The sequence below is a fragment of the Mauremys reevesii genome, linkage group 8, assembly GCF_016161935.1.
Source record: "Mauremys reevesii isolate NIE-2019 linkage group 8, ASM1616193v1, whole genome shotgun sequence".
Taxonomy (NCBI): Eukaryota; Metazoa; Chordata; order Testudines; family Geoemydidae; genus Mauremys; species Mauremys reevesii.
Window position 1 is genome coordinate 7,685,123 of NC_052630.1, and position 25,502 is coordinate 7,710,624.

A 25,502-nucleotide genomic window follows, 5' to 3' on the forward strand; every position below is an offset into this window, starting at 1 on the left:
AATACAGTCTTTTTAAGATGGTGAGGTACTAAGGTGATGAGGATTCCCTAGAAGTGAGAGCTCAGCCTTTATAATACTCTTCAGGCTGAATCACCTGCCTATGATCTGGGTCAGTGGTATCATCTCTTCTCCCTCAGGATCTGCTGGGAGTTATCAAGACCCAAGCAGAATTATTTCAGAATTAAAAAAACCCTTGTAGTCTTCTGAGTTCAGAGGTATTTTCACGAGACTGTAGCAGGTCCACTGTAATATATATATAAAAATGAGGCCAAATTACTGTCTTCGGTGCAGTTTGTGCAGCCTGGCAGTAAGAAGGAGAGCTCCCCCTCCAGACCAGCCTGTGGCTATACTCCAGATTCAGGGATCCATTTGCCTTTGTGTTGCTTTGTCTGTCTGTTGCACGAGGAGAAGAATGGCCAGTGAGTCTGTGTAATGGCAGATAAGCGAGCCCCACCCCTAAATCCCCCTACAATGCAGCAGAGAACAGGGACTCCATCCTCCAAAACAGGGCTCCATGATGCTCTCTCTCTCATGAATGTAGTCTCACCCAGTGTAGTGGACCTGCCTGCTGCCCCTAAATGACAAGCTGTCGGACGCCAATTTTAGCACAGCTGCCTCACCGGATTCTAAGAATAAAATATTTGTAACGTTCTGCTTTAGCATCAGAGACTCAGGAGCCAAATAAGCCACTGATTTACATCCCATGCAATCTCTGCAGGATAGAGACCACATCTACCTTTCCGTATGACCAATGCCTGGCAAATCAGGGCCCCGATTCCGGTTGTGGCTGCCATCATAATACAAATATAAAAAATATTTCCCCATGGCGTGGGCTACATCTTAATACAATTCACTGTGAGCCGCTTCTCCCCTTCCTCTCTCATTTACATTCATGCCGCCCCCCACTACTCCTCCCATTTGCAATCGGGCAGCCCCCCTAAAAATGCGCAACCCACCTCCCATTTGCGCGTGCGAGGCAATTTTTTGGCAATTGCTTACATGGGAGTATGCCGTTACTTTTAACTTTTTTGCGGCTGGTTCCCGAGACTGAGGGTGGCTTCCATTTCCTCTCCTCCGATGGAGCCGCAGTTATCAGTGGAGGCGGCCAGACTGACTTCCCCCCACCCCGCAGCTGTTTTCACAGGCCGCCAAGTTCCTCAGCCGATGCAATAGGGTATTAGCAAAAGCAACTGGAAGCCAGAAGGCGGAGCCAGAAAGCACATGACGCAGCCGCTTTCCCCGGACCGATTGCAGCCATAGTGGATCTTTGCCCTCCCGGTTATATATCCCGCCTTGGTGGGTGGTAGCCGCTCCTTCTGCGGGACCGAGCGCCTCTGTCGCAGCGCGTTGTAAGGTTTGCGGGGATTCATTCACGCGTGGGTCTTGCTGCCGACGTTCCGGGCAGGGCTTTGGGGCGGGGAGGCTTTGCCGCTCTGGGGTGCGGAGGGGGGGGGCAGGAGCTGCCGCCTTCAAACCCACATTTTCTCCATGGAAAAATTTCACCGAGTGGCCCCGCTGCTCGAGTGACCCCCCCCCCGGTGTTTGTGATACTGTGTGAACGGTTATTACCCGGGCTACGTGGAAACCCTTCACAGACGCCGCAGCCATGTTGTGTGTATGTGAAGGGGGCCGCGGTTAATAACAGTCCTGTGCCGAGCGCGGCTCTCGCTCCGACACCAACGGCTGGGCGCTAAAGCAGCCTCGCTGCCCGCCCCCGATTTCCCCTCCCCCACCCGTGGCGCTTTTCTTGCCACTTCCCCGCGTCGATTAGTGGCTCCCTGCAGAGCCCGGCCCCTTCCACGGCGGCAGCGCGGCGCTGCTGAGTTTCACCCTGTGAGCTTGGCTGCCTTCCGGGGGGGGGAGGGGAGCTGCCGCCATTTTACACCAGGGGCTGCGTGTGGCCTCTCGGCCGTACTGAGCCGCCGCAGTAGCCACCAACTGATTGGCCGCGCGGGCGAGGGGCGGGGTTATGTCCCTGACGTCACAATCCCGTAGCTCGGTAACCAGGTATTTATAACCCTGCCCAGAAGCCGCCCGCCTGTGGAGGGAGAAGAGCGGTTGGAGCTGGGTCCGGAGACGAGCTGAATTATACTTTAAACAAAAAATAAAACAAAGGGGGAGGGGGGAAAAGCGCGAGCGCCGAGGCGGCCGTTACTGGGGGGTAGTCTGACGCCCTCTGCCTTCGTTGTCTAGCGACCGAGCCTTCCGCCTGCCGAGTTGTTTTTTTTTCCTCCGCGAGCCCCTGTGAGCGCGTGGGCGAGATGGACCCTCTCCGCAGCGAGGAGACCGAGGGAGAGATTCCCGGCCTGGGTGAGTATCCGCTGGCCAGCGCGCGCCGCGGGTTCCAGAACCTTCCGAGGCGCGGCCTCGCGGGGATCGGCCCAGCCTCGGGGCCGCGCAGGCCCGGAAGTGGCGGGTTGGGGGCCCTGGACGCCGCGGCCTTCTCCTTCTCCCCCCCTCCCGGCCTCGTGGCGCACGAAAGAGCGGGGCAGCCCGCTGGGGAACGTGCCCCCCGTGCAGAGCGACCCCCCAAGGGCGGTCTGGGGCAGCCCCCGCTCCCGATTACGGCGGATGGGCCCCGATCTCGGCGCTAGGCCCGTGTCGCGGCCCACAGGCCGCCGCGGTAATGGAGCGCGGCTCCCGCTGCGGCCTAGGCCGTGCCTGGAATCGGGGATGTGCACAAGCCGCCTCGCTCCCCCCGCGCTTCTACCCGCCTGTTGAAATGCCTGGCTCCCAAGCTGAGCCTTAGCCCCGCACTTGGGGATTGTTTCGGGTGTAATCGGGAGCCCTAGATAAGAGTAAAGCCAGAGTCGCAGGTCTCCTGGGTTGTGTCCGCCCATGCGGGAAATGGCGGGGGGGGGGGGGGGAAATAGGCCCGTACAGTTCAGCTGTCTTTGTTATCCCTTCTTGCGGTTATTTTCTGCATTTTTAGAAGAGTGCTGGTCGTTTAACACGCCTGCCATTATTCAGTATACTTTATGCTTTAAAAATAGTCAGTCGCATTTGCTTGGGTGTCAGTATAGAAGGCTCCATGTTTAAGAGTTCATTGTGGTTGAAATATTCATGCCAGTCATTAGTTCGGGTATGTAGTTAGTCATGAGCATAAATATTGTGAAACATTGACTCCATAATGCAGAAACTAACTGCAGAAGTTTGCGGCACCCCTAACCCTTGTTGCTTAAAGTGGTGAAATATGCCAATTGTGAAATCTTGGGTTTTTAATGACTTTCTAGTTTCTGGATTGTCAGCCATTGGGACTTAGTTAACTTTTCTCCCCCTGACTGGTAACACTCCCTTATCTTAAAGTTCGTACTGATGAACTCAGCTTGGTGCTCTGCTGTTGCCCATCTCTGGTTCGACGGTATAGCACACTGGCTAGTTTCTTAAGCAGCTTAGCATGCCCTGAGATTCTAGCTTCCCCTTAAATGCAGTTGATTGTCTGACTGGAAGACAGGCTGGAACCCTAGTAAAATTACAGAGGAGGCTCTGAACCATTGTTCAGAGTTTCTTGAGTGGTGGGATGGAAACATACTGGAAGTGACTGCTTCAGCAGCACTCCTTCTGTACCTCCTACCAGTAAATAGGAGATACTGTGCTGGGGGTGGGTGGATGGCTGGGAATTGTGCATCAGGCTATGTTTATACCAGGGGTTCTCAAACTTTATTTGCACCCCAACCCCTTCTGACAACAAAAATTATTACATGGGAGGGGAGGACCAAAACCTGAGCCCACTCCAGCCCTGCTGCCTCCGGTGGGGTGCCTGTAACCTGAGCCCCACCACCTAGGGCTGAAGCCCTTGGGATTCAGCTTCTACCCCAGGCCCCAACAAGGCTAAAGCCAGTAGCTGTGGGATCCACAGTTTGAGAACTGCTGGTCTACACTAAGGACCTTACAACAGCAGAGCTGTACCACTGCAGCTGTCCCGCTGTAAGGTCTCCTATGTACCCACTCTGTGCCAAGGTGAGAGAGCTGGCCTGGTTAAACCACCCCCCATGAGTGGCGGTTGGACATGGCACTCTTCTCAGTGAAAGGTCTGGTATCTTCCCCCCCCCAAGCTTACTGGCAAAAGTGCTATCTAGACCAAGCCTTAGTCCTATCTGCCCGAACACGACCTTAACTTTTGTGTGGCATGACAATAGGGCATTTGCAAAAGCAGTGCATTAATTTGTCCGTTACAAGAGACATATATTTGCCTCTTAAAACGTGTAAAAAGCCATGTTGGTGTAAAAAGTTTGAGGATCAAACAGACTTATGATTGATGGGTGAGTTAGGGGGAAAAGGAAAATGGTCAGATGCAGAATCAGGGCTAAAGTTAACAAAGCCTAAATAGCATCCAACATCAGGAGTTTCATAGTAATATTACACCATTAAATACATTTAATTTAGTTACGTACAACAGTCCAGGCTTTGGGTTTCCTACAAGATTTCTTTAAAATTTCAGACAGTCTGATCATTCTTATTAATCTTTAAACATTAAGAATTCAAAAAGCTTTGACCTGTTAAACAAGAAATCTATATGATTGAAGTGTTTCAAAAGAAATCTTGTAACAGTTTGTAACAAGAACAAAACTTGTTACTGTGAAAGCTTCCACTGTAGCTCTGCCTATACATGCACCCTTGACTTTAAATGCCCCTCTCTATTTGGCTTTATCATAGGATTTTAACTTGGTATTTGAGTGGATTTCCATGAAGTCTATTCTAAATGAGTAACAATAATGCCCTCCTGGTTCTACCAGAGGAGGAGCAGGATGTGTGTTTGAGGGAGAGGGGAAAATCCAGTCTTTAGCATGCTGGATAGAGTAGTATTGGGGCTTTCAGGTAGCTATACAGAAAGACTGGAGAGATATTAAAATGAGAATTGGGCTTCACTTTATGGGGAGGAGAGTAGAATATGAAATTAAAGTAGCTCTTAAACTATAGGAAGGGGAGGGGAAAAAAATGGGATATGGTATAGGATTCTTGTCTAACATGCAAGGTTATTGTAGTAGATGGGTATCACCACAGTAGTTAAGTATCTTTTTGTAAGATCCTAGTGGAGACAGGCTAAGCAAGTATAATGTTGATTGTGCCTAGCTATCTTAGTAAAAACTACAGGGAACTTGTTACCTCTGGGGGGGGGGGGGGGGAAACAATTGGCAGTGAAGATGAAGCCTTATGGGTGCAAGTTGCTCACTTGGTCAAGAGGTTCCTCAGTCATATCTCCACTAAGGCACCCTCTTCTCCCCCCCAAAAAAAAACCCAACACCCCCTGATTTTAATAATCCTGTGTAGGGGAATCATCTCAGTTTAAAGTAAGTGACTAGGAGGTGAGGGAAAATCTGGTATTGATGATAAATCTAGTATGACTTCTGCTATTGGTTTGCTGTGTAGCCTTAAGCAAATCACTTGGGCCTTATCTAGAGTAGGGCCCAAAAAAAACCCCATTAAACTAGCTCTGGCTACCTGGTAAAGGTAGTAAACTGTGTAGACAGTGGTGTCAGTCAAATTAAATTAACTCAGTTGGGCTAGGTTGATGGGAAGGAGAATGCATGTTTCCTCCTAGTCAATGCCATAGGGTCCAACTTTATGGTGCTTAATATCCAGGTTTCCACTTAAGTCACCTAGAGTTGTTGTGCCCTTAGACTAGAAAGGTTATCTCAGTCCGTTTCTTCCCCCCTCCCTCCCCCACACACAGGGTAATGCCTGGATCTTCAGACAGCTAGTTAAGTGTTTATAATGCTATCTGATGAGCAATATCTAACAGAGTGGTGTGCACTAAAGAGTCACAGCCCTTATATAGAGGAGACCCGAACTGATCCTATTTCTTGGGTTTGTTTGGTTTTTTTCTTCTACCCAGTATCTGCTTAAATGAAACTAGAAGGTAATAACAAGGGAACAAATGCTGACAATCCCAAGAGTTTAACTATTTATTGTAGCATCTAGGGACCCCAGCCAGTCCTGTTGTGGTAGTCTTTGTATGGTACTACTGTAATCAGACAGTTCCTGCATTGAAGGTCTTGCACTAGAGACAAGAAAAGGGGGTGCATGGTATGGAGTTCACTATAAAACTTAATCACCATTGTCAAGGTTTCTGTAGGCCTTGTGGCAAAAGGGAGTCTTGAGGACAGTGGTAGCTTGTAGGCATGTGACTTTTCCCATCCCTTTACAGGTAGTGTACAGTTTTAATGCCAACACTTTCTATCCCTAAAACATAGACTGAAACTTAAGTCATAACACACATTGAGTTTTAAACATTGTCCCCAAAGCAGATTATCAACACTTGAAACCAAAGAGACTGCAATTTTTAAAGTACAGTTTTACATTTTTAAAAAAATAAAAAGAACCAACAGTTTAGGCTGACAAGTCTTGGTTGCCTGCTTCCTGCTTGAGCCATTTCCTTTAACAAGACTCTCAATGCTTACTGTAGGTAGCTCTTCAGTACTTTTGCTTAATCTCATCATTTTTAAAGTCGTCTTTAACATCTAAAACAGGCACCTCTTTTGGGGTTGTCAGAATCCACCCTACAAAATAGAGAAGTCCATATCATACTCTTAGCAGAATATAAACTTCTATTTAAACTTTGTAGCCCTTCTGGTTGTGAAGGTCCTTGTTCAGGTATGACCTGTCATACAGTCTGCAGCTAGACTTAAACAATAGTAAGAAAAGGCATGAATTGTCGCATTTTTTTCTGTTAGATGTTAATGCTGATCCTGATGACCTAGCTAGCGAAAGATCTTTAATTCAGTCGCAAGGAATGACTTCTGTGGATGCAGGTATGTACTGGTCACTCTGCATTCTGACAATAGTACTCTCTATTTTAAAAGGGCTTATATCACTAGGGAAAACTTATTTTCAATCTCTTCTATGGAAACTCTTTCTGTGGAACACTTGTCAGCACTCTATCCTAATTTTGGGAGAAAGTGGGAGAGTTCTTGAAATGCTGATACCTTCTGTCTTCCCTTGCTAGCTAAGTGGATTAGTGTATATAGTAAGATGCACTTGTAAAGCTTTCTTTGACAAGTTGCCCACAGGCTAGCAATATTTTAAACCTGTAGAGCTTGTACTTTACCTTTGGAACTGACTGTAGCAGGTTGTTAATAACTAGCTTCTCTCTTGTTCTTTTCTACCCTTTCCCCCTCCCCCAAACAGGAAACAGATTCAAAGTACCATAGTAGAAAACCTGAACCAGAATTCTAACTTGCTTTTGAAGACTGTCTTCCTCAGTAAACTAATACAGGGAACTTGTGTTCCCTCATCATTCCAAACCTGAGCAGGCAGACTAAGCATTCTCCAAATTCCACAATATAGGATGCACTCCCTTCTGCTGAAATATTTAGGTCACGAGTTCCACCCTGTATTAAGTTACACTTGAGAGTGTAGATGTTATAACTAGTGCAGTCTTGATGTGTTCTTGCAGGATTTAAGTGGTAGGAATTATTGCTGTTCTACTCTGAAATGACTTTCTGGTTTCAGCTGAAAAGGAGTTCTGAGTGCTAACCTATCAGAAGCATCCAGCAAATACATGTCATGGCAGCAATTTCTGCAAAAAAGACAAGGACTTCAGCCAGTAGCCAAGGATTTAAGCATATGCCGTATACTGCCCTCCCCCCCCCCCCCCAAAAAAGTGGATTTCAAGCTTCAATAAAGAAAAATGTAACAAACTTACAGCTAGACACACTTCTAAAACTTTAGCTGCCAAATAAATAAAACTAAAGACTCTAGAAATCATTAGGGGAATCTGGGTACTTTTTGCAGAGCTCACACCTCAATCTACAGTGAAAGCTCTTGTATGGGATAAATCCTGCAGAGGCTTGATGGCTGGCTCCCCAACTGCTTATCTTGAAACTAGGATTAATCTTTAAACGCCAGTTCAAATATTATCAGGTGGCCTTAGTTTAAATGTGATCAGAGGTTCTCACGCATATGATAACTAGAATTTGCTTGGTAAGCAACTATCTGATCAGCCAGCCATTATGGAAGGGAGCAGCAGTGGAGAATTGGACTTCTGAGAAGGCTCAAAATCTTAATTCAGATTACAACTTTTAAATTTGCAGCCTTTCAATTAGCTGAAGGCTCCACACCTCACTGAGTAAGCACATTAGCTAGATGTTAATGCTGCAGAGTGAAATAGTTAAAGTTGACACTTAAATGGGCTGTAAGCTAAAGTTGAAAGTTTCATTTGGATGAATATGGCACTTAATGCCTTATGGTACAGATTTTTGACTAGTAACTGCTGCAGCTAAGGTGCTGAGGGCTGTCTTTGCTTCCAGAAATGAGGGGATCTTTTTCTCTGAGCTGAGAATCTTTCACTCCCATTTAGGCCTCTAACTTTTCAAGTGAAATGTTATTTAAGGAAATGAAACCAAAATGCCAAAGGGAGACCCTGAATCCAGTAATTCTCAGAGTAGACTTCAAAACGTGTAAATTGGGGAAACTTACCAAAAAAGCCTCCATTGACTTATTTGGGATTAATATTGATGGGAGTTGTAGTGTATGTAGACATGGCTGAACACTTAAAATAGCTGAAAGCAAGACAAGTTGCTAAGTGCAACTCTTCCCAGCAGAACTGTTTTTAGTTGCGGTCAGTCCGATGCTAAATTTAAGTTTCAATTAATGTCAGTACTATCTCTGGGACTTCTAGAGTAAAATGACTTCAGCCACTTAAGTAGCCACCATGTCCCTTTACAGGAGAAAGTCTTAACTTGATTGTCATTTCATGAAGCCACATTTGATGTTTATAGTGGAGGTTTTCCAAATACCTCAGTTCTTTGCTCCTCTTCTGTCTCTTATCTGCAGCTTTTCCAGCATTTCTGCAAGAGTAAACAAAGAAATATGTCTCAAACAACATTCATCATGTTTCACACTAAACATCTTGGCATAATAGCTCAAGCATGCACGCTTCAGTTAAGCAATGCATTGATAACTTAGAAATTTTTCTTAAATTAAAAGTCTCAACAGATTATTGAAATGTCAAGCCATAGTTTAACAGCTGTCCTTACTTGCAGTACTAATGCATTAGATGTTTAAAACTACATTTTTCATCTGTTCACCATTTAGGCGCTTCCTTTTTGCTAGCAGGCTTCCTTTTTTTATTTTTGTTTGCAGTGTTTGTCTCTCTAATATCCTGGGACCATGTGGCTGATACCTCTTTTTGAACCAACTTCTGTTGGTGAAAGAGACAAGCTTTTGCGCTCACAGAGCTCTTCAGGTCTGGAGAAGCTACTCAGTGTCACATAGTTAAATACAAGTTTGTTTAGCATAAGGAGTTAACATGTTATAAGAGCCTACTCAAGGTGAAGTGCACAGTTAACAAACCTGCAGTCCTAGGACAAAGGAAGGATAGTGGGTCATACATGGTTGTAATGAGCCATAAATCCAGTATCTTTGAGTCCATGATTTCTAGTGTCTAACAGTTAAGAATTTAAGCTCCCAGGCTTGTCCTTTGAAGGCTTTTTATTCTTGTGCACTAAGACATAAATACTGTAGGAACATCTGGTGTTTGAAGACCATCCAAATTAGAAACCCAAATACTTTTTTCCATTGTCCTCCATCTTACATGGTTGAGATATCTAATATGTAAATCGATTTCTCAAGCAGTCTAGCCTGAACATATGACTGTCAGGTTTAACTTATTTTAGACTGACCCTGACTAGTCTATATACAATGATTTTATATTTTTCCCCCCTTGGTTTCGTCTCTTCTCCTCTCTTCCCCCCCCCCCCCCCCGCCCTTAAAAACCACCCGAGTGAATGGTTTGAGAACCCACTTTAAGTGCATGTTTCTTCACCAAAATGGATTTATAGAGATGTATAAAACTATAGGGTTTTTTATTTTGTTGCATACTACACCTAGCAACCATAAGTTTTCTATGACAGTCCAGGGTCCTTAGCAACAGTGGTGAATATAGAATTTGCTGACATCAGAATTGCAGTTCAGAAAAGAGAATTTTGGTTAGAATTAATTAGTCAGTGTGAAAGAACTGGAGACTAGCTGCTGTCTGCAAGTATGTAATGGTGTTCTGTCCTGATGCTTGCTTAGTTTTATTTTCTAAATCAAGCTTGATAAGTGTACAAGTAAGAGTGTAAAGTACAGTATAATAGGATAGTGTCCTATATTCTCCTCTAGAAGTTAAGATTCATGTAACATGTTATGAATACTAACTTTCAGAATGCTGTTTGCTTAGTCTTTCAAATTAATTAAAACCCTACCACCTGGTGTCAGACTTTCAAAACCACATGTTTTCATGAGCAAGAGTAGTTCAAGTTGTGTGGAATTTTGTTGAAATTGGCACAGGCTTCCAATTAGTTTTAGACTAATGTGTGTCCCTATCTCGCTGTAGTCCCTCAAGGTCCATGTCAAGGAGTCACTTCAGTATTAAAATTAACTACTGGACCCCATAAATGCTCCAAACAAGCACTTGTGCAGTCCTCCATGTACAACACATTTTCCTGCTCTAACTCTTGAGGATGGAATGTCTTCAGACAAGAGCTAAGAATTTTCTTTAAGCAAATGGTCAGTTTCTGCAGAAAACATTGGATAGCAAAAATCCCTGGGAAGACTGCATAGGCTTAGTGCCACATGCAGGGTCACAAGAAATGAGTCATATTAGTGGTGATGGACTTAGATATTTTAGATACACTGTGCAGATGAAGTAATGGTCTCAGAGCAATGATATGACAACCTGTTTTTTCCCCAAAAGCAAATTAAAATTTCATCATTTCCATCTACTTAATTTCAGGGTGGGGATACCCCTTCCCGGGGAAGATTGAGAAAGGTATGTGGCCACATCTATTTTAGTGTTTAATTTTCATGAAATAAAATCTGATCTACCTCTAGCCATTAATTTAATGTCAGGGGTAGGGGAGACAAAGCATAATACTAAAATGTTGAGACTATCCTGGTGTTTCTCAAATATTGAAACTCTGTTCACACCCATTTCACAGCCCTTATGTTACATTTACTAACACTTAATCTATGTGCTGAACCCAAAACAAATTGAGTTCAGTTTCTATCTGATCTTGTATAGTAAAAATACCTAAAATTACTACATGGTTGCCTGATGTGTAATAACTTAAATAGCCCTGAGTGAAAGGAAATATGTAGGTCAGACTGTATTAGATGAGCTTGACTATTTTATAGTTCCTGTTTTATAAGAAATGGCAATCAATTCAAGTTTTTCTGATTCAGAAACATCTGGAAATGGTTATTTATTGCATGATATTGATGAGCAATTGTACCTCAGTTGTAGTTCAGAGGTAGATAAAGCCACTCAACTCTGTCTGATTCAAATTGGTGCATAAACCATGTAGGCCAATCTTAATAAATAGCTCACTCTGTTTCATTGATGTTTCCAGACTCAGATTGTTGTAGGCATGTGTTTGCTTCCAGAGAACTCATTTTATAATCCAATGTTAGGAGGGGCAGAAATTTACAAACTGCTTGGAAAAAGCTTTCTAAAAAAAATTAGAATAGAATGATTAAGAGAGCACAGGTTTTCAGGTGGACAACTGTTAGAAATGCATCCTATAACTACTACCTGAGATTGTCTACATGTGAAAATAAGTTTATATCCTACCATAAGAGTTAAGCATAGTAGCTATTCCCAAATAAATACATATGTAGAGATGCCCTTATGGTGTTACATAGTACATAATTGGGCAAAAATGCTTGCTGCTATTTTTTTTTGCTAGTCTTTAGGAAGCAGCATATTGCTCCTCTTAGTTGCAAGTATGATGAAGTGTACTAGTCTTGCTTTTTATCAACATTCATTACTCATTAGGTTGTTTACACAGCACAGGTTCATTGGGCCTTTCACACTTTAGTTTCAGTCTGCAAAAGCTCCCTGGCAAGAAAAGGCTTTTACAGTTCACAACTAAATTCAGCAGACTCTAAATTGGTCAATGGGATCAGAAAGAGAGAATAGATTAGGCATATGATTTATTGCTATTTCCACCACATGAAGATGGGGGTTTGTCTGTGGGGAAGCTATTGACAAATAAGCTAGAGCAGTGGTTTCCTCCACTCTTCTGAGACACTGTAGGTCATGGTGGTGGTGGGAAATTCCTAAGAGGAGTATTCTCTGTAATTTTTTTTTTTTTTTTACATTCTTGTTTGAGGAGACTGGTAAGAATCTGTGGGTTTGTTTCCCCCTTAATTAGGAAGTGTTCTGGACACTATCTGCTTAACCTGATTTATTTCAGCTGCCTTGTGTGAGAACTAAGAATTTACAGTTGTTTCTGTAACATGCCATTATTTCAGCATTTATGGCATCTCTTTGTAATAAGTATGCAACAAACCCAGATCCCCCTCCCTCAGAACATTCACTGGGTGGGTGGGTGCACAGGTGCATTCTGCAGCCTTGAAACTGCACTTTCCTTTGAATGGATAACTTTTCACTACACCCTGAAACTTCTGCTTTGGGAAAAGGCAATGGTTACTTTCTTTCCCTGGTTTTAGAGGCTTTTAAATGACAGCTAGCATCTAAGATAGAACTCATGTGATACTGTTAGCTGCAAACCTATTTAACCAGGGATGTTAGTCTCCTTTGTTCTTGTTTAGCAAAATTTGGTGGATTTTCTCTTAAGTTTTAAACATTATCAGAAATGTCTATGAATGAATAAATAAGCAGACCAAACAGGAATTGGTTCTAAAATGCCTGAGGTTGTTAAAACTGTACTTAAAAGTTCACGAATCTGGAAATCGGAGTCTGCCTTGCTGTCCTAAATTTTAATTGTCTTGTCTGCAACTTTAAGTCTTACAAATCTGTTTACTGATAGGTATATGAAATGTTTCTAATCAGAATCTCTGATTAATTTGTATCCTCCCATTAGTATGTTACTGTCTATAATGTTTGCCACTACACAAGTGCCACTAAAACAACTCCTTTGAAGAAATTAAATGGCATATGTAGCATTCATAAAAATTTCACTATTCAAAGCAAGTGCTGGGAAATGCTCATTTTCATAGGGGTGTTAGGAAGTGCTTGGAAGGCAGTGTGTTGATATGTGGAGCAGGGATTAAAAGCTGTGGAAGGCGTTTATCTCTGCCTTTGTAGGGACTGTTCCCTTGCATGCAAAATGAATATAGTATCTGTAGCACTTCAGTTCACAAAACAGTAAATTTAGGCGGCCTTATTTACAATGTCAGTAGGTGGAGCTGGAATGGTGCTGAACCCAGACCTTAGCTACATTTGCAGCTAAGAACTGTGTTGCCACCATTTTAGAAACCATGTCTTAAAAATGGAGGTGGGGCTAAGATGCTGCCAACACTGCATTCTTTCTTAAGAGCTGGGGGTGGGGGGGAAGAGAACACACAATTGCTATGCATGTGATAGGTGGAGTCTGGGAAAACTTGTAGTTGAGATCAAGCATTATCTGCAAGATTAGGAGAGCTAAGTACAGAAGGACTGAGGAGCCAGAGTCTGCCGGCTCCTGCCAGCTGGGGTCCTGGCCATCACCCTGCTCAGCCTGCTGCTGGCATAGGTTTCTGTTCACCCAGGCAGGCAGGGGGCTGAGTGGGGCCGGTGGCCAGGACCCCAGCTGGCAGCAGTGTGCCAGTAAAATTCGGCCCCTGCAATAATAGATTCTCCCCCCCCCCCACCCCAAAAAAAAAGTCTAGTGTAGCCACTGTCCTAGATACATGTGCTTGTCTGGTGTGACTGGGGGTTCACTCTTGTCACCTGATTCTCTTTTGGGAAACTCAGGGTGAAATCTAGAGTTCTCCTGAATGAGCTGGGCAGAGTAGTAATAGGTACTCTGTGCTCTGGTGGCGTTGACCCATGTCTCTTGGTCACTCTCCTCCGAACAAGCGAGACTGCAGTTAGTGAAGCGAGCAGGCTCTTTCCCGGGGGGTGGGGAACTCTAGAGCCCACCGATGAGTGCGCTCCCCACCTGGCGGGGTTCAGAGACGCTCAGCTCCGCCTGCCGCTTGTGTTGGGCAGGTGAGGGTCAGGGAATGGCCGGCCTGTAGGGGCAGCGGGGGGATAGGGCCCGCGCCCAGCGTGGGGACCGTGGCTGCGGGGCCGCGTGTACCACGACAGAAGCGGTTGGGGTTATTCAGTGTCGCTGTGTGGGAAACTGCGCAGGCTGGGTCCATGAGCCGCGCCGGGTTGAGGGCCCTGGTTTTGTTTCGCGCAGAGAGGAAACGCATGCGCGTACGGGCCGACCGGGGGCGCGAGTAGGGCAGGGGAGCATCCGTAGTTGGCTCGCAAAGGTGGGGGCGGTTCAGCCATGCACGTATTGCGAATGCGCAGTACGGTCTATTTATGCGCATGCGCCGCAGGCCTCATTCGCAGCCACGGCGCCGCGCAGTTTACAAACTGATAGTGAGCGGCGCGTGCTGCCCCCAAGTCTCTGCTGGCTGCTGTCCTCTAGCCACCCCGACCCTCCCGGCAGGGAGCGGGGAGAGCGCGCGCTGTGCAGCGCAGGGGGCTCCGGGCTGCCCCGGGGCGGTGGCTCGGACCTGGGTTCTTTGTGCGGCGGCAGCGCCCGGCCCAACGGAAGGGGGCGCACGCGCCGCCATTTCCTCGCGCGCCCTCGCCACAAGCTCATCCGCTTGCTGCTGCCGGGCGGGGACTAGGCCGTCTCCGGACAGCCTCAGGCTCGGACCATGTGTGCGTGCGTGGGGGGGGAGCTCGGTTACGTCGGAGCGGGCTGCGCTCTCGTGGGGCACTGCAGCGGGGGGGGCGGAGTGGGGAGTGCAGGGGGGCGGAGTGACCCGCGTTTTGGGCGGCCGGGGGGCGCTTTCCCCGCCTCAATGTGTTGTCTCCCCGCAGCGACGGAAGGCGAATCGGAGCCGAGTCTTGCTTCCAGCATGATGCTGAACACGGAGGGCGGCGAGGGCTTCGTGGTGAAGGTGCGCGGGCTGCCTTGGTCCTGCTCCGCCGAGGAGGTGCAGAGATTCTTCTCCGGTACGTGTGCGAGCGGAGGGGAGCTGCCGCCCGGCGGCTGCTCGCATGGGGGAGGGGCGGGTTTCGTGTGACTTGTCCCTCAGGCTCTTCTGGTCCGCCCACTTGCGAGCCAGGAAAGCTGGGCAATCAGCTTTGGAGATAGCAGAGGAGGTGATAAAGAGAGGCCCAGTGGGGGAGTCACTGCACCGTTCCGGAGCAGCGCTTCTGTAAGATAAGGGCAATGGGGGAGATCAGTATAGAGAACCCTCCCTACTAAAACTAAGTTGCTTTTTTGAAGTATTTATTTAATTGCTTACTGTAATTACTATATATTGGATGCTTAAACTGAACAAATAGCTAGCCCTTTTGTACTTTAATATTCATTATAAGAGTTGGTTTACAATGTGGTTTAGTGTTTGCTTGAAGGAGTGAACTCCTTAAAATCTGCTCAGTTAAGCAGAAGTAAGTCCCATATTGCAATTGGTTAACTCTTGGTTTACCAGACTTCAGATTGAATTTTTTCAGATGGGATAAGCATTCTTGCCATCTCAAACAAGACTTTGAGTATTTTCAAGTAAAATTAAAAAATAAAAAAACCCAACAATATGGTGGTCTTTGGAGGTCTGTAAGAAGGATGTAGCCTGGATTCTTGCACCACTCAAAATTTATCTTGGGTAGCAACTGTCTTCTGTTCAAGATATGCTGACAGAACATGATGGATTTCAGTCTCGCTGGTAAATTTAAAAGAATACTACAAATATTAAATTCAGTTAAACAAAGAAGGAAAACCAGCGTCTTCTATTATGGTAGATGATATGTATTTAGGATTAAACTGGTATACTTCCAGGAATAAGATACGAATCACTGCTGTTGAACAATTGGTGTTCTGGGTTTCTCTCCTAGAATGCAAAATTCAAAATGGAGCTTCAGGTATCCGTTTCATCTATACAAGAGAAGGCAGACCAAGTGGAGAAGCTTTTGTTGAACTTGAAACGGAAGATGATGTGAAATTGGCACTGAAGAAAGACAGAGAAACAATGGGACACAGATATGTTGAAGGTTTGACTTAATTGGCCTAGTAATTGATTACGTTTGTATTGACTTTCACTTTTTTGTAACTTGTGGTGTTTAAATGCATGTAAGTTGATTTTAAGTGAATTTAGATTATACCAGTTGACTAGCTTCTCAAATGGCAAATGACTTAAAATGGGTTATGCTGCATTCCAAAATTCATTAATTCTAAGTGCCTCTTACAGTTTTCAAGTCAAACAACGTTGAAATGGATTGGGTTCTGAAGCATACTGGTCCTAACAGCCCTGATACTGCTAATGATGGTTTTGTACGTCTTAGAGGACTCCCATTTGGCTGTAGCAAAGAAGAAATTGTACAGTTCTTTTCAGGTATGTGGGGTATAAGTATTAGCTGTAGTGTTATGGATCAGTGTGAATCACAGTGGCACTGAGCTCTTGCCCATTAATGCTTTCAACAGGCCAAACTGTGCCACAGTTAGTGTGTTAGACTATATTGATCTCTGATGTGTGCAAATAAATCCTAAATTTAATCTATTTGGGCTAATAGCTTAATCGACCTAAGTTAAATTATAGGTTATCTAGATCATACTTAACACAAGTTTGTTTTACTTAGCATCATAGAAAAATCAAGTTTTTTTTTGTCCTTCGGATTGAAAATTAAAGTGGATACTTAAGAATTGGAGGATAATTCCTACTTACCATTTTAGCCATTCCACACATGCTGCTCAGTCGAGCACATAAAAATGGTTGAGCCTTTTTATTGCTGGACTGGGTGAAATGGGTGGAATTTTTAAAGGTGGCAAGACTAATGTTAGGCTTAAAATCTCTGAACTTAAGTATTGACCTACATGACTTGTAGAGTCAAATATTGTACAATAATTTTGTCGTTAAATGCAGAGTAGTTGTGGTACAAAACTATTTTGTTTCATTTACACTAAATGAGTATTTTATGAACTTTGTATAGGGTTTAAGACTGAATTGTAAAGATTTAAAATGACTTGATTTGAACTTGATTTCAAACTCTTGCCAATTTGTATCTAATGTTTACTTCCTGTTTTGGGAATTGGAATGATATCTACAAATGCATACAATCAAATCTTGACTGGGCCTAAACATGTCTCTTTTAAAGCAGAAAGTATCAACTTCTAAATGTGACTTATGCTTAAGTTATAAACCTGAATATTAGAATGTATAACAAAATAAATCGAAAGAACTTTGAAACATTGTTATAGGATTAGCAAGGATTTTTTTTTTTCATTTTTAATGTAGACTGAAAATCGATGACTATTCTGATTAGAATGCAACTAAATTGTTTTGTGTATTTTGGCAAAGTGATGTATTGAACTACCCTTTTTTTAAAGCAAATAAATGCACTATCACTGTGTTCATGTGGTTAATAACTTATGAGCAGTGGTGATAGAAATTGTATACATGTACCTAATATGCAGAGTGCTGCTTTCAGTTTAGCAATTAACACTTCTGAAATAATTCATGGATTTCTTAGTGAAGCAGTACTCTACAAATATTAATACTGAATTTAGTGAGATTTAAAATGTTTACATAAGAGTATCATTGTCTTACATGAATGTTACTTTTAGTAAATACTAAGATGCTGTGTAAAGCTATTTTTATTGTTTTTGTGACTTAAGTTGTGTGAATTTCAACAGACTGAAAAATTCTGTAAAGTATTCTTAAGAGTCTCTAACTTGTCATCTTCTTAACACATCCTGCACTAAATAAATGAAAATTGATTTTACTGCTACAAAGTAAAAGCTTTTTTTCTGCACAGCAGGATGGGTTAAGAATGTAAACTGAATGGTATGTAATCATGAAGCTTCATGTTGACATGCTTTCTGCTAGAACGCTAATCTAGAACTAGCATACCATTCACTTACAAGTATTAACTTTCTGGTGTATTTAAAGCTATAAGAAAAATTCATGACTGGGCTTGTGATGTTAATATTGCCCCCTACTGGGGTTATTTGTCCTTGGGTTGAAGGGTTGGAAATCGTGCCAAATGGGATAACATTGCCGGTGGACTTCCAGGGGAGGAGTACGGGGGAGGCCTTCGTGCAGTTTGCTTCACAGGAAATAGCTGAAAAGGCTCTAAAGAAACACAAGGAGAGAATAGGGCACAGGTGGGGATGGATGGTTGGTTGGATACGTCACTTTTCTTATGGTAAATGCTAATTAAATCCATATTCTCTCTTCTTAAAGGACTGATCCGTAAACCATTAAAACTTAGTCTAGTATTTTGGTCCCTAACTTAAGTAAAAGTATTGTTACCACCTTGTTTCATGTGTACATAGTGCATACTTAGTAAAACTTATTCAGACTACAATACAAAATTGGAAAATTTAAGTTAAATACCAAATGTTAAGAGTAAATTCAAACTGTAAAATTGATAGCTTTAAAAACTGACGGAAGTTGAGAGATTATGGCTTTAAACGTCTCAAGTAGCACCAATGTCTCTAGCTGTAAAGACACACATAGTACCTTATTACCATAAGAAAATGTGATAATTTCTAAACTTGTTTTTATAAGTTGAAATGTAACAAATTTTCTTATTGTATTTAATCTTCAATGTAATAAGCATAGCTTTCAAGAAATTGTCACAAAGGGTTTTTTATTCTATTTTACTTGTGACTATTTTTCATTGAAGCATGCACTTTTTCCTATGCTGAACTACTGAAGCATAGGGTGGGTTGACTAGCACATGCAAAGCTTTTTTTTGTAGACTTCTGATGGGTTAAAATCTTGGTGGAGACTAGGGTTTTAACCCTCTTAATATATATTGCCACATGAGCAAAATGTGAAAGTGCTGAGTTGAGTGGACTTATCTCCCTCCTTTTTTTCTTTTTTTTTTTTTTTACTGACATGATTAAATTTAAACTGTGGGGGGCGGGGACTTAACTTGCTCCCCCACCCTTAAGGTTGGGATACTGTGAAGTATGAGGAGCCTATAAACCCTTCAGTAATTGTAATTTCTTGAAAATACACTATTTTGAAAGTAAAATAGTATTTGACTAGAATTTGTCATTGCCTGTATAATATAAAGAAATCTGGCTTAAAATAGACTGCCAGTTTCAAGGCTATGACTAGAATGTCTTGTTCTAGTATGTTTTATACTGATTTAATATTCCTATGTGGGGAATTAAAGATTGACTGTCTGTCTTATGTGGAAAACATCCTAGGTATATTGAAATCTTCAAGAGTAGTCGAGCAGAAGTGCGTACTCATTATGATCCTCCCCGCAAATTACTGGCCATGCAGAGGCCTGGTCCCTATGACAGGCCTGGTGTTGGAAGGGGCTATAACAGTCTTGGTAGAGGAAGTGGTTTTGAAAGAATGAGACGTGGAGCTTATGGTGGAGGTACGTATCATAATTCTTTCCTTTATTTTAAAACCATAATTACGTTGCATGTTGTACTGCTTCATACCTATTGGTGCATAGATAAAAATTCATGGAAAAATCAAACTGAAGCTAAACTTCTGCTTCTAGAAATAATTTCATAGTATTTAACATACTAGTTTCTGTCGTTTTAGGAAAAGCATTTTAATATGTATTCTATCTGTTTTACAGGTTATGGAGGCTATGACGACTACAATGGATATAGTGATGGCTATGGCTTTGGTTCTGATAGATTTGGACGAGGTGAGACTTCTTTAATGGGGGTGGTAAACAATTTTTAATACATATAAAAGCTAACTTTCAATACATCTGAAAGATCTAGAATGGACTCTTCTCTCCACAGGCATGTCTGACCATAGATACGGAGACGCAAGTTCTACTTTCCAAAGCACAACTGGTCACTGCGTACACATGAGAGGATTACCTTACAGAGCTACGGAGAACGACATTTATAATGTGAGTTCAAATACTTTTGTGCAACAAGTACGTTCTCCTAAATCTGCAACAGTATTTTGCCAGATGAAGACAGTCTTATGTAAATATTTTTTTACCTAGTTCTTCTCACCTCTGAACCCTGTAAGAGTCCACATTGAAATTGGACCAGATGGCAGAGTGACTGGAGAGGCAGATGTTGAGTTTGCTACTCATGAGGATGCTGTGGCCGCCATGTCCAAAGACAAAGCAAATATGCGTAAGTTTGACTAGTTTTCAGAAAAAAAACTATGGGCCTCTATCTTAAAATCAATGACCAAAATATGATCTGACCAAAAGTTAAAACATACCTGCTGAAAGCTTGTTTAAAAAAAAAAAAAAAGCTTCTCTTCTGTTTTCTAACATGGTAGAATAGTAGTTACCCAAGACAAGACTGTCAGATGGATTGAAGTCATAACTATAACATGTAACAGATTTGAATCGTTCACATCCTCCATCGGAGTGACCTCACAGTGAGACAGATTGGATATGGATTCTGTAGGAATTAGTTAATCTAATGTCAAACTTCCCTTAGACTACTGGGCTGTCTTAAATTGAAATGAGGCACTGTTTGTATCACACGTAGGGTTAATGTCCAGTACGTTTCAATGCTCTGTTAAACATGCTTTTCCTTTCAGAACACAGATATGTAGAACTCTTCTTGAATTCTACAGCAGGAGGAAGTGGTGGTGCATATGGCAGCCAAATGATGGGAGCAATGGGTATGTGTGACTAGTCTAACTGCATTTTTATTCCAACACTTCATATTTAACAAAGCTGGCTAATTTTATACAGCTCCTGCTTATTCTATGCCTGGCATAAAAACTGAAATTCAACATTCTGTCTTAATCACACAGTCAAGGAATCGGAAGGGGTAGTTCAAGATTGGAACACTAGCACATTGCCAGGTATATAAACTTTTTGGGAATACATTAAAACAATTAATGAGGTTAAGTAAATTGTGCTGAATGTGAAGAGTGTGGTGATATGACTGCTTTCTAGGAGTGTGTGATGTTGCATCTCCCATGTCATTTGTGCAAGTCATCCTTGTCCTGTTTTTGTTTTGGTTCCTCTTCTTCCCCTTCTCCTCTCCCCCCCCCCCCCAGCACCAGGAGTTGATAGAGGGTGTATCAAACTTTAAACTTACTGACACTTTATCTCATGAGTAAAGTCTCTTTGGAAACAGGGAGCAACAAAGCTCCACTCTAAAACTTGAAAAATCAATGCTAAAATGTTACAGCAAGCCTAAAATTACCAAATTAAAATATGAAATGTCCATTCTAAGTTAAACTAAAACCCGTTACTGCTATTCAGAAACAGTTTTCCCCTAGATGGCCATAGAAACTTTGTGACATGCAGAAGTAGATACTCCTCTTGAAATTTACTTTACTGGTCTCTTAGGATAAGAGCTTAAAGTGGTGGTTGATTTCTATATCTGTTCTGTGGGGGTGTGTGTGTGTGTAATATGGATGATGCTTGTACAGCACCTTGATTGTGGAATGAGATTGAACACTAATGCTTTGTTGCTTAAAAGCAAACTTCATAATTTCAACTGTAAAGTTTTTTGCAGAGGTATTGTACTCTAGTAGATTGTGCTCTTCAAAGGTAGCTTGAATAAGCTCATTGAGAACTTAGCTTATTTTACAAGATTAGTTTTAGTTGTTGCTGACTTAACTTGTACAATTATGGAAACTTTCCCATGTGGTGCATGCAAATTCAGGATAGGAACAAGCCTCAGACTATCTGGAGGATTGCCATTCCAAATGTTCTGGTATTGACTTCCCCCATGCCTCCTCTGAAAGCACATGTGCTGTTGTGGAGGACATCAGAGGTCTCTCAGTTGGCTTACCTAACAATTTTTCAAAAATTGCATTATGGATTTTTACTATGCACTAAAAGTCAAAGTAAATTTCTCCATTGCACTTCTGAATAGTGGGCATTTGGGGGTGGGGATGTAAAATCTAGCATCCCATTTAAAGTTTCTTGTCACTTGTAGCTGAGTGGAATATTTAAACATCTTAAATCCTCAGACTTATTGCAGTGAGTGAACTGATGCTCTTCTGGTGAAATAGGGTAGGGCACAATATGACTTTCCTATTTTTAAGTTAGGCTGAAAAAAAACAAATTAAGTACTGTTAGAATCAGAAGCACAAGTACAAATACCTTGCTCTTGGCCACTTCCACTAGTGAGAAACCAGAAAAAATATCTAATCAGAATGGTATCTAAATAGATATGCATGTCACCATGAGGGCTAATATCTGTTAGGAATTTCATAATTAGGCAGTATGTAGATCTGTTTGGAGGATTTTTGGCAGTCAAGGTGTTAACGTTCATTTCCTTAACTTGAAAGGAAACCAATCCACTTATGGTGCTAATCAGCAGCTGAGTGGGGGTTATGGAGCTGGCTATGGCACTCAAAGCAGCATGAGTGGATATGGTAAGTATTTATTTATTTTAAAGCCTTAAGTGGGTATCTGATGCATCCAAAGAAATGAGCTGTAGCTCACGAAAGCTCATGCTGAAATAAATTTGTTAGTCTCTAAGGTGCCACAAGTACTCCTGTTCTTATTCCTACAAAGAGATCCTTGCACATAATGTGCTGTCCAGCTGTAAGGACAAAGGAGGTAGGCTATTGGGCAGCACTACCTTAAAATAGTGCTCCATTGTTGGCATACATTTTCAAAATGAGTCTCAGTGCCATATTAGGGGAAATTTGCTTTCCAAGATGAAATCTTCTGAAATGTGAAGAAGCTGGGAAATTGTATTTTTCTGCTTATGTAGATACACTACAGAAACTAAGTAAATCTGCACTTTACAACAAGTACAAGTTCTGCTCTCTCGCAGGTATAAATTGGGAGTAACTTCATTGCAGTTACTAGTTATATCAGTGTGAAAAGGAAACCAGTCTTGCTGTTTCCCAAAATAAAAGCAGTATGTACTAGAACTGTAGTGTCTGGACTTAGTCTTATTTCATTGAAAGACCTGGGAAACTCTTGCAGGTCTTTTTTTGTAAAGACAGCACCAACGTTCATTTAAATATCTGGAAGGTTTGTCCTTTTAATAGCATCGGAGCATGTGCAAGGTGGTGGGTGGATCAGAGTCTCAAGAAGTGAGCACTTGAGGATAAAAGGGGTGGAGTTGAATCTCACCCCCAAACTTGTACTGGCAATAAGCTGGAACACTTCATTTACGGGCTTGATTGTTTTTTCCAGGTAATCAGAGCGCAATGAACAGTAGCTACTACAGCAGTGGGAACCGTGCATCCATGGGAGTGAATGGAATGGGCGGGATGTCCAACATGTCCAATATGAGTGCTGGCTGGGGAATGTAACTGACTTTTGGTCAACCTTTTTTTAAAAAAACAAAACAAAACAAAAAACTAAGTTTAACAGTTTTGCAATACAAGCTTGTGATTTATGCTTTACTGTAAGTGAAATCAGGATTATTTTAAAACTTCAGGTTCAGTATTTTTGAACACATGGAAGAAATAAACATTCACTTAGGATGTAATAACCAAGTTGAGTAAAGACTTTAACTGTTAAACAATTTTCAGCTTTTTCTCAAGTTAGTTTTGTTGTAGGAGCGTATTTAAGCAGTAAACGTATTTAGGTTAAAGCTGTTTCAATTATGTTAAATGTTGCACTTACACCATATTACATCCAACACTGTTCTGAATGCATGTTGAAAAACATGCTTTTTTGTAAACTGAAATATAGGAGCTGTGTCTGCAATTCAAAGTGAACATTTGGCATGTTAGTTCTAGTTTATTTCTTTTAATATCCTGTAAGGCACGTTTAAGCTTTTTTTTTAAGTTAATGGGGAAACATGTTGATGTGATACAGCTACTTTAGGATTTTGGTCTTGGTGTTCGTATAAAATTCTGAGGCCTTGATTTAATCTTTCATTGTATGGTGATTTCCTTTTTAGGTGTATTGCGCTAAGTGAAACTTGTTAAATAAATCTTCCTTTTAAAAATGACTCTCTCCACTTAATAATCCATGTTCAACATCCTTTGTAACTACAAGGGGGGGGGACGGGACAGTGAGTGGGAAGTTGCAATAAAATTTGCTTGTGTGTGCAAGATTAATATCATAACATCCACCCAGTAGCATAAATACTGTACTTACTATCCTGTTTGTCCTAGTTCTAATGTTGAGTGCTGCATGAGCTGTCAAACGTGATGAGACTTAAAATTACAATATAGCATTCCAAACCTGAAAAGTGGTCCACTTGTACTGCACTCCTGTTTCTGGCAAGTGACTCTATTCCTATCTCCTAGAACTGGAAAGGACCTTGAAAGGTCATTGAGTCCAGCCCCCTGCCTTCACTAGCAGGACCAAGTACTGATTTTGCCTCAGATCCCTAAGTGGCCCCCTCAAGGATTGAACTCACAACCCTGGGTTTAGCAGGCCAATGCTCCTTCCCCCCCCGGACACAGGATCCTGGGGTTTACACTAGGGTTTGAAGAACAGCAGTGTAGACCATTGCAGCTCAGGCTCTGAAGCCCACCCTTCAGAGCCTGAATGTCTACACAGGTGATGGTAGCACTGTATTACAAGCTCCATGATCCTGAGTCTGTGGACCTGATCTCTAAGACCCACAGCAGAGAGTCTTAAAGACACACTGTAGATGTGCTGCTTGAGGATAGCACAAGTTGCCGCTTCTAAGTAGACTAGATTCTGCATCTAATTCCATGAGGACCAACATCAAACTTTTATGTTCACATGCTTCTTAGCATTCAACCCAGATTTGTTTCTGGGCTTGTTTTCCTACCACAGTCCAAAAACTTTAGTCAGCATAGGGGCTGTATGGTAAACATGGTTAATCAGTACTGAACTACTCACTTGCTATATAAGTATGTCCTATGGCTTCTAGCCAACTCCCCTACTCTCCTAGATGGCAATCTTTCAGAGGGCCTGCCATCAGCACAAACATGCCCCATGGTGCCTCAAATGGAGGCAGGCTTTGTTCAGACTTGGATAACTCACTATTCAGGTGCTGTGCAAATGAGGGAGAAGGTATTTATCTGCCACAGAGTTTCATACTAGAACCATGCACTAGTTTAACTACATTTAAAAAAAAATTATGCAAACTTACATTATGTGCACCTGTATTAACAGTTCTTTAACCATTGTTTTGTATTGATTTGATCAGTGCAAGCTAAGCCAGTTCAGAAGTCTTAAAGTCCTTCAAGCTCTTCTACAAAGCTAGTTTGCTTGGCGTTGCAGATTCCAATTAATTTATCCCTACTGCTAGTAGAGCTGGGGAACATTAAACAGTGGAGGTAGTTTACATGACCTTATGCTACAGTACACAGCTTTTCCCTCTGACCTACAGAAGGTGCTTCATGCATGAATAATTATTGGGGACCTCAGACAAACAGCTGAGAATTGAATGAGCGCCTTGCTCTATGGCATAATTATGTCCCATCTTGAAATGGCCACTGATGCCTGAGGTGGTGGTCTAGAAACTGACCTCTCATCCATACTGTTGCAGACCTTTCAAGGTGCAGTATCTCGGTTGAGTAGAAACCACTTGTTAAGTATGGAAAGTGCTCAAGCTGCTTGAAACTTGATAGGCTGCTTTAAGACCTTACTGTTGTGTCTCAAGGAAATGTAAACTTCCAATTGAAATGTGGCCTAACTTGCACAAAACTCATTGGCTAAGGCCCTGCTCCCCTTTCAGCAGTGAGTTAACATCTTCCCAGTAGCTTGTTCTTAC

General features: G+C 42.4%; 1 protein-coding gene and 1 long non-coding RNA gene across 11 annotated transcripts; one reads left to right on the forward strand and one right to left on the reverse strand.

The window, feature by feature from the left end:
* Positions 1 to 1,211: 1,211 nt before the first annotated feature.
* HNRNPH1 (heterogeneous nuclear ribonucleoprotein H1) lies at positions 1,212 to 23,351 on the forward strand. Of its 9 annotated transcripts, none has more exons than XM_039483295.1 (16): positions 1,212 to 1,349; positions 2,194 to 2,310; positions 6,675 to 6,752; positions 10,718 to 10,753; positions 14,753 to 14,887; positions 15,770 to 15,925; positions 16,123 to 16,266; positions 17,897 to 18,035; positions 19,092 to 19,270; positions 19,481 to 19,552; positions 19,626 to 19,765; positions 19,865 to 20,000; positions 20,419 to 20,502; positions 20,638 to 20,688; positions 22,132 to 22,218; positions 22,994 to 23,351. In XM_039483295.1, exons 2-16 carry the CDS (start codon positions 2,262 to 2,264, stop codon positions 23,110 to 23,112), a joined length of 1,605 nt encoding a protein of 534 aa, XP_039339229.1. In that variant the 5' UTR covers positions 1,212 to 1,349; positions 2,194 to 2,261; the 3' UTR covers positions 23,113 to 23,351. The 9 variants fall into 9 exon arrangements, with proteins under 9 accessions (XP_039339229.1, XP_039339235.1, XP_039339230.1 ...); XM_039483296.1 differs by having other exon boundaries at positions 1,217 to 1,354; XM_039483297.1 differs by lacking the exon at positions 1,212 to 1,349 and having other exon boundaries at positions 2,120 to 2,310; positions 19,632 to 19,765.
* LOC120369714 lies at positions 5,688 to 14,434 on the reverse strand. Of its 2 annotated transcripts, none has more exons than XR_005583352.1 (3): positions 13,658 to 14,434; positions 8,419 to 8,789; positions 5,688 to 6,500 (listed from the first exon to the last, which is right to left on the reverse strand). It is a non-coding gene; the product is annotated as an uncharacterized LOC120369714 (long non-coding RNA). The 2 variants fall into 2 exon arrangements; XR_005583351.1 differs by lacking the exon at positions 13,658 to 14,434 and adding an exon at positions 9,746 to 9,846 and having other exon boundaries at positions 8,739 to 8,789.
* Positions 23,352 to 25,502: the final 2,151 nt, after the last annotated feature.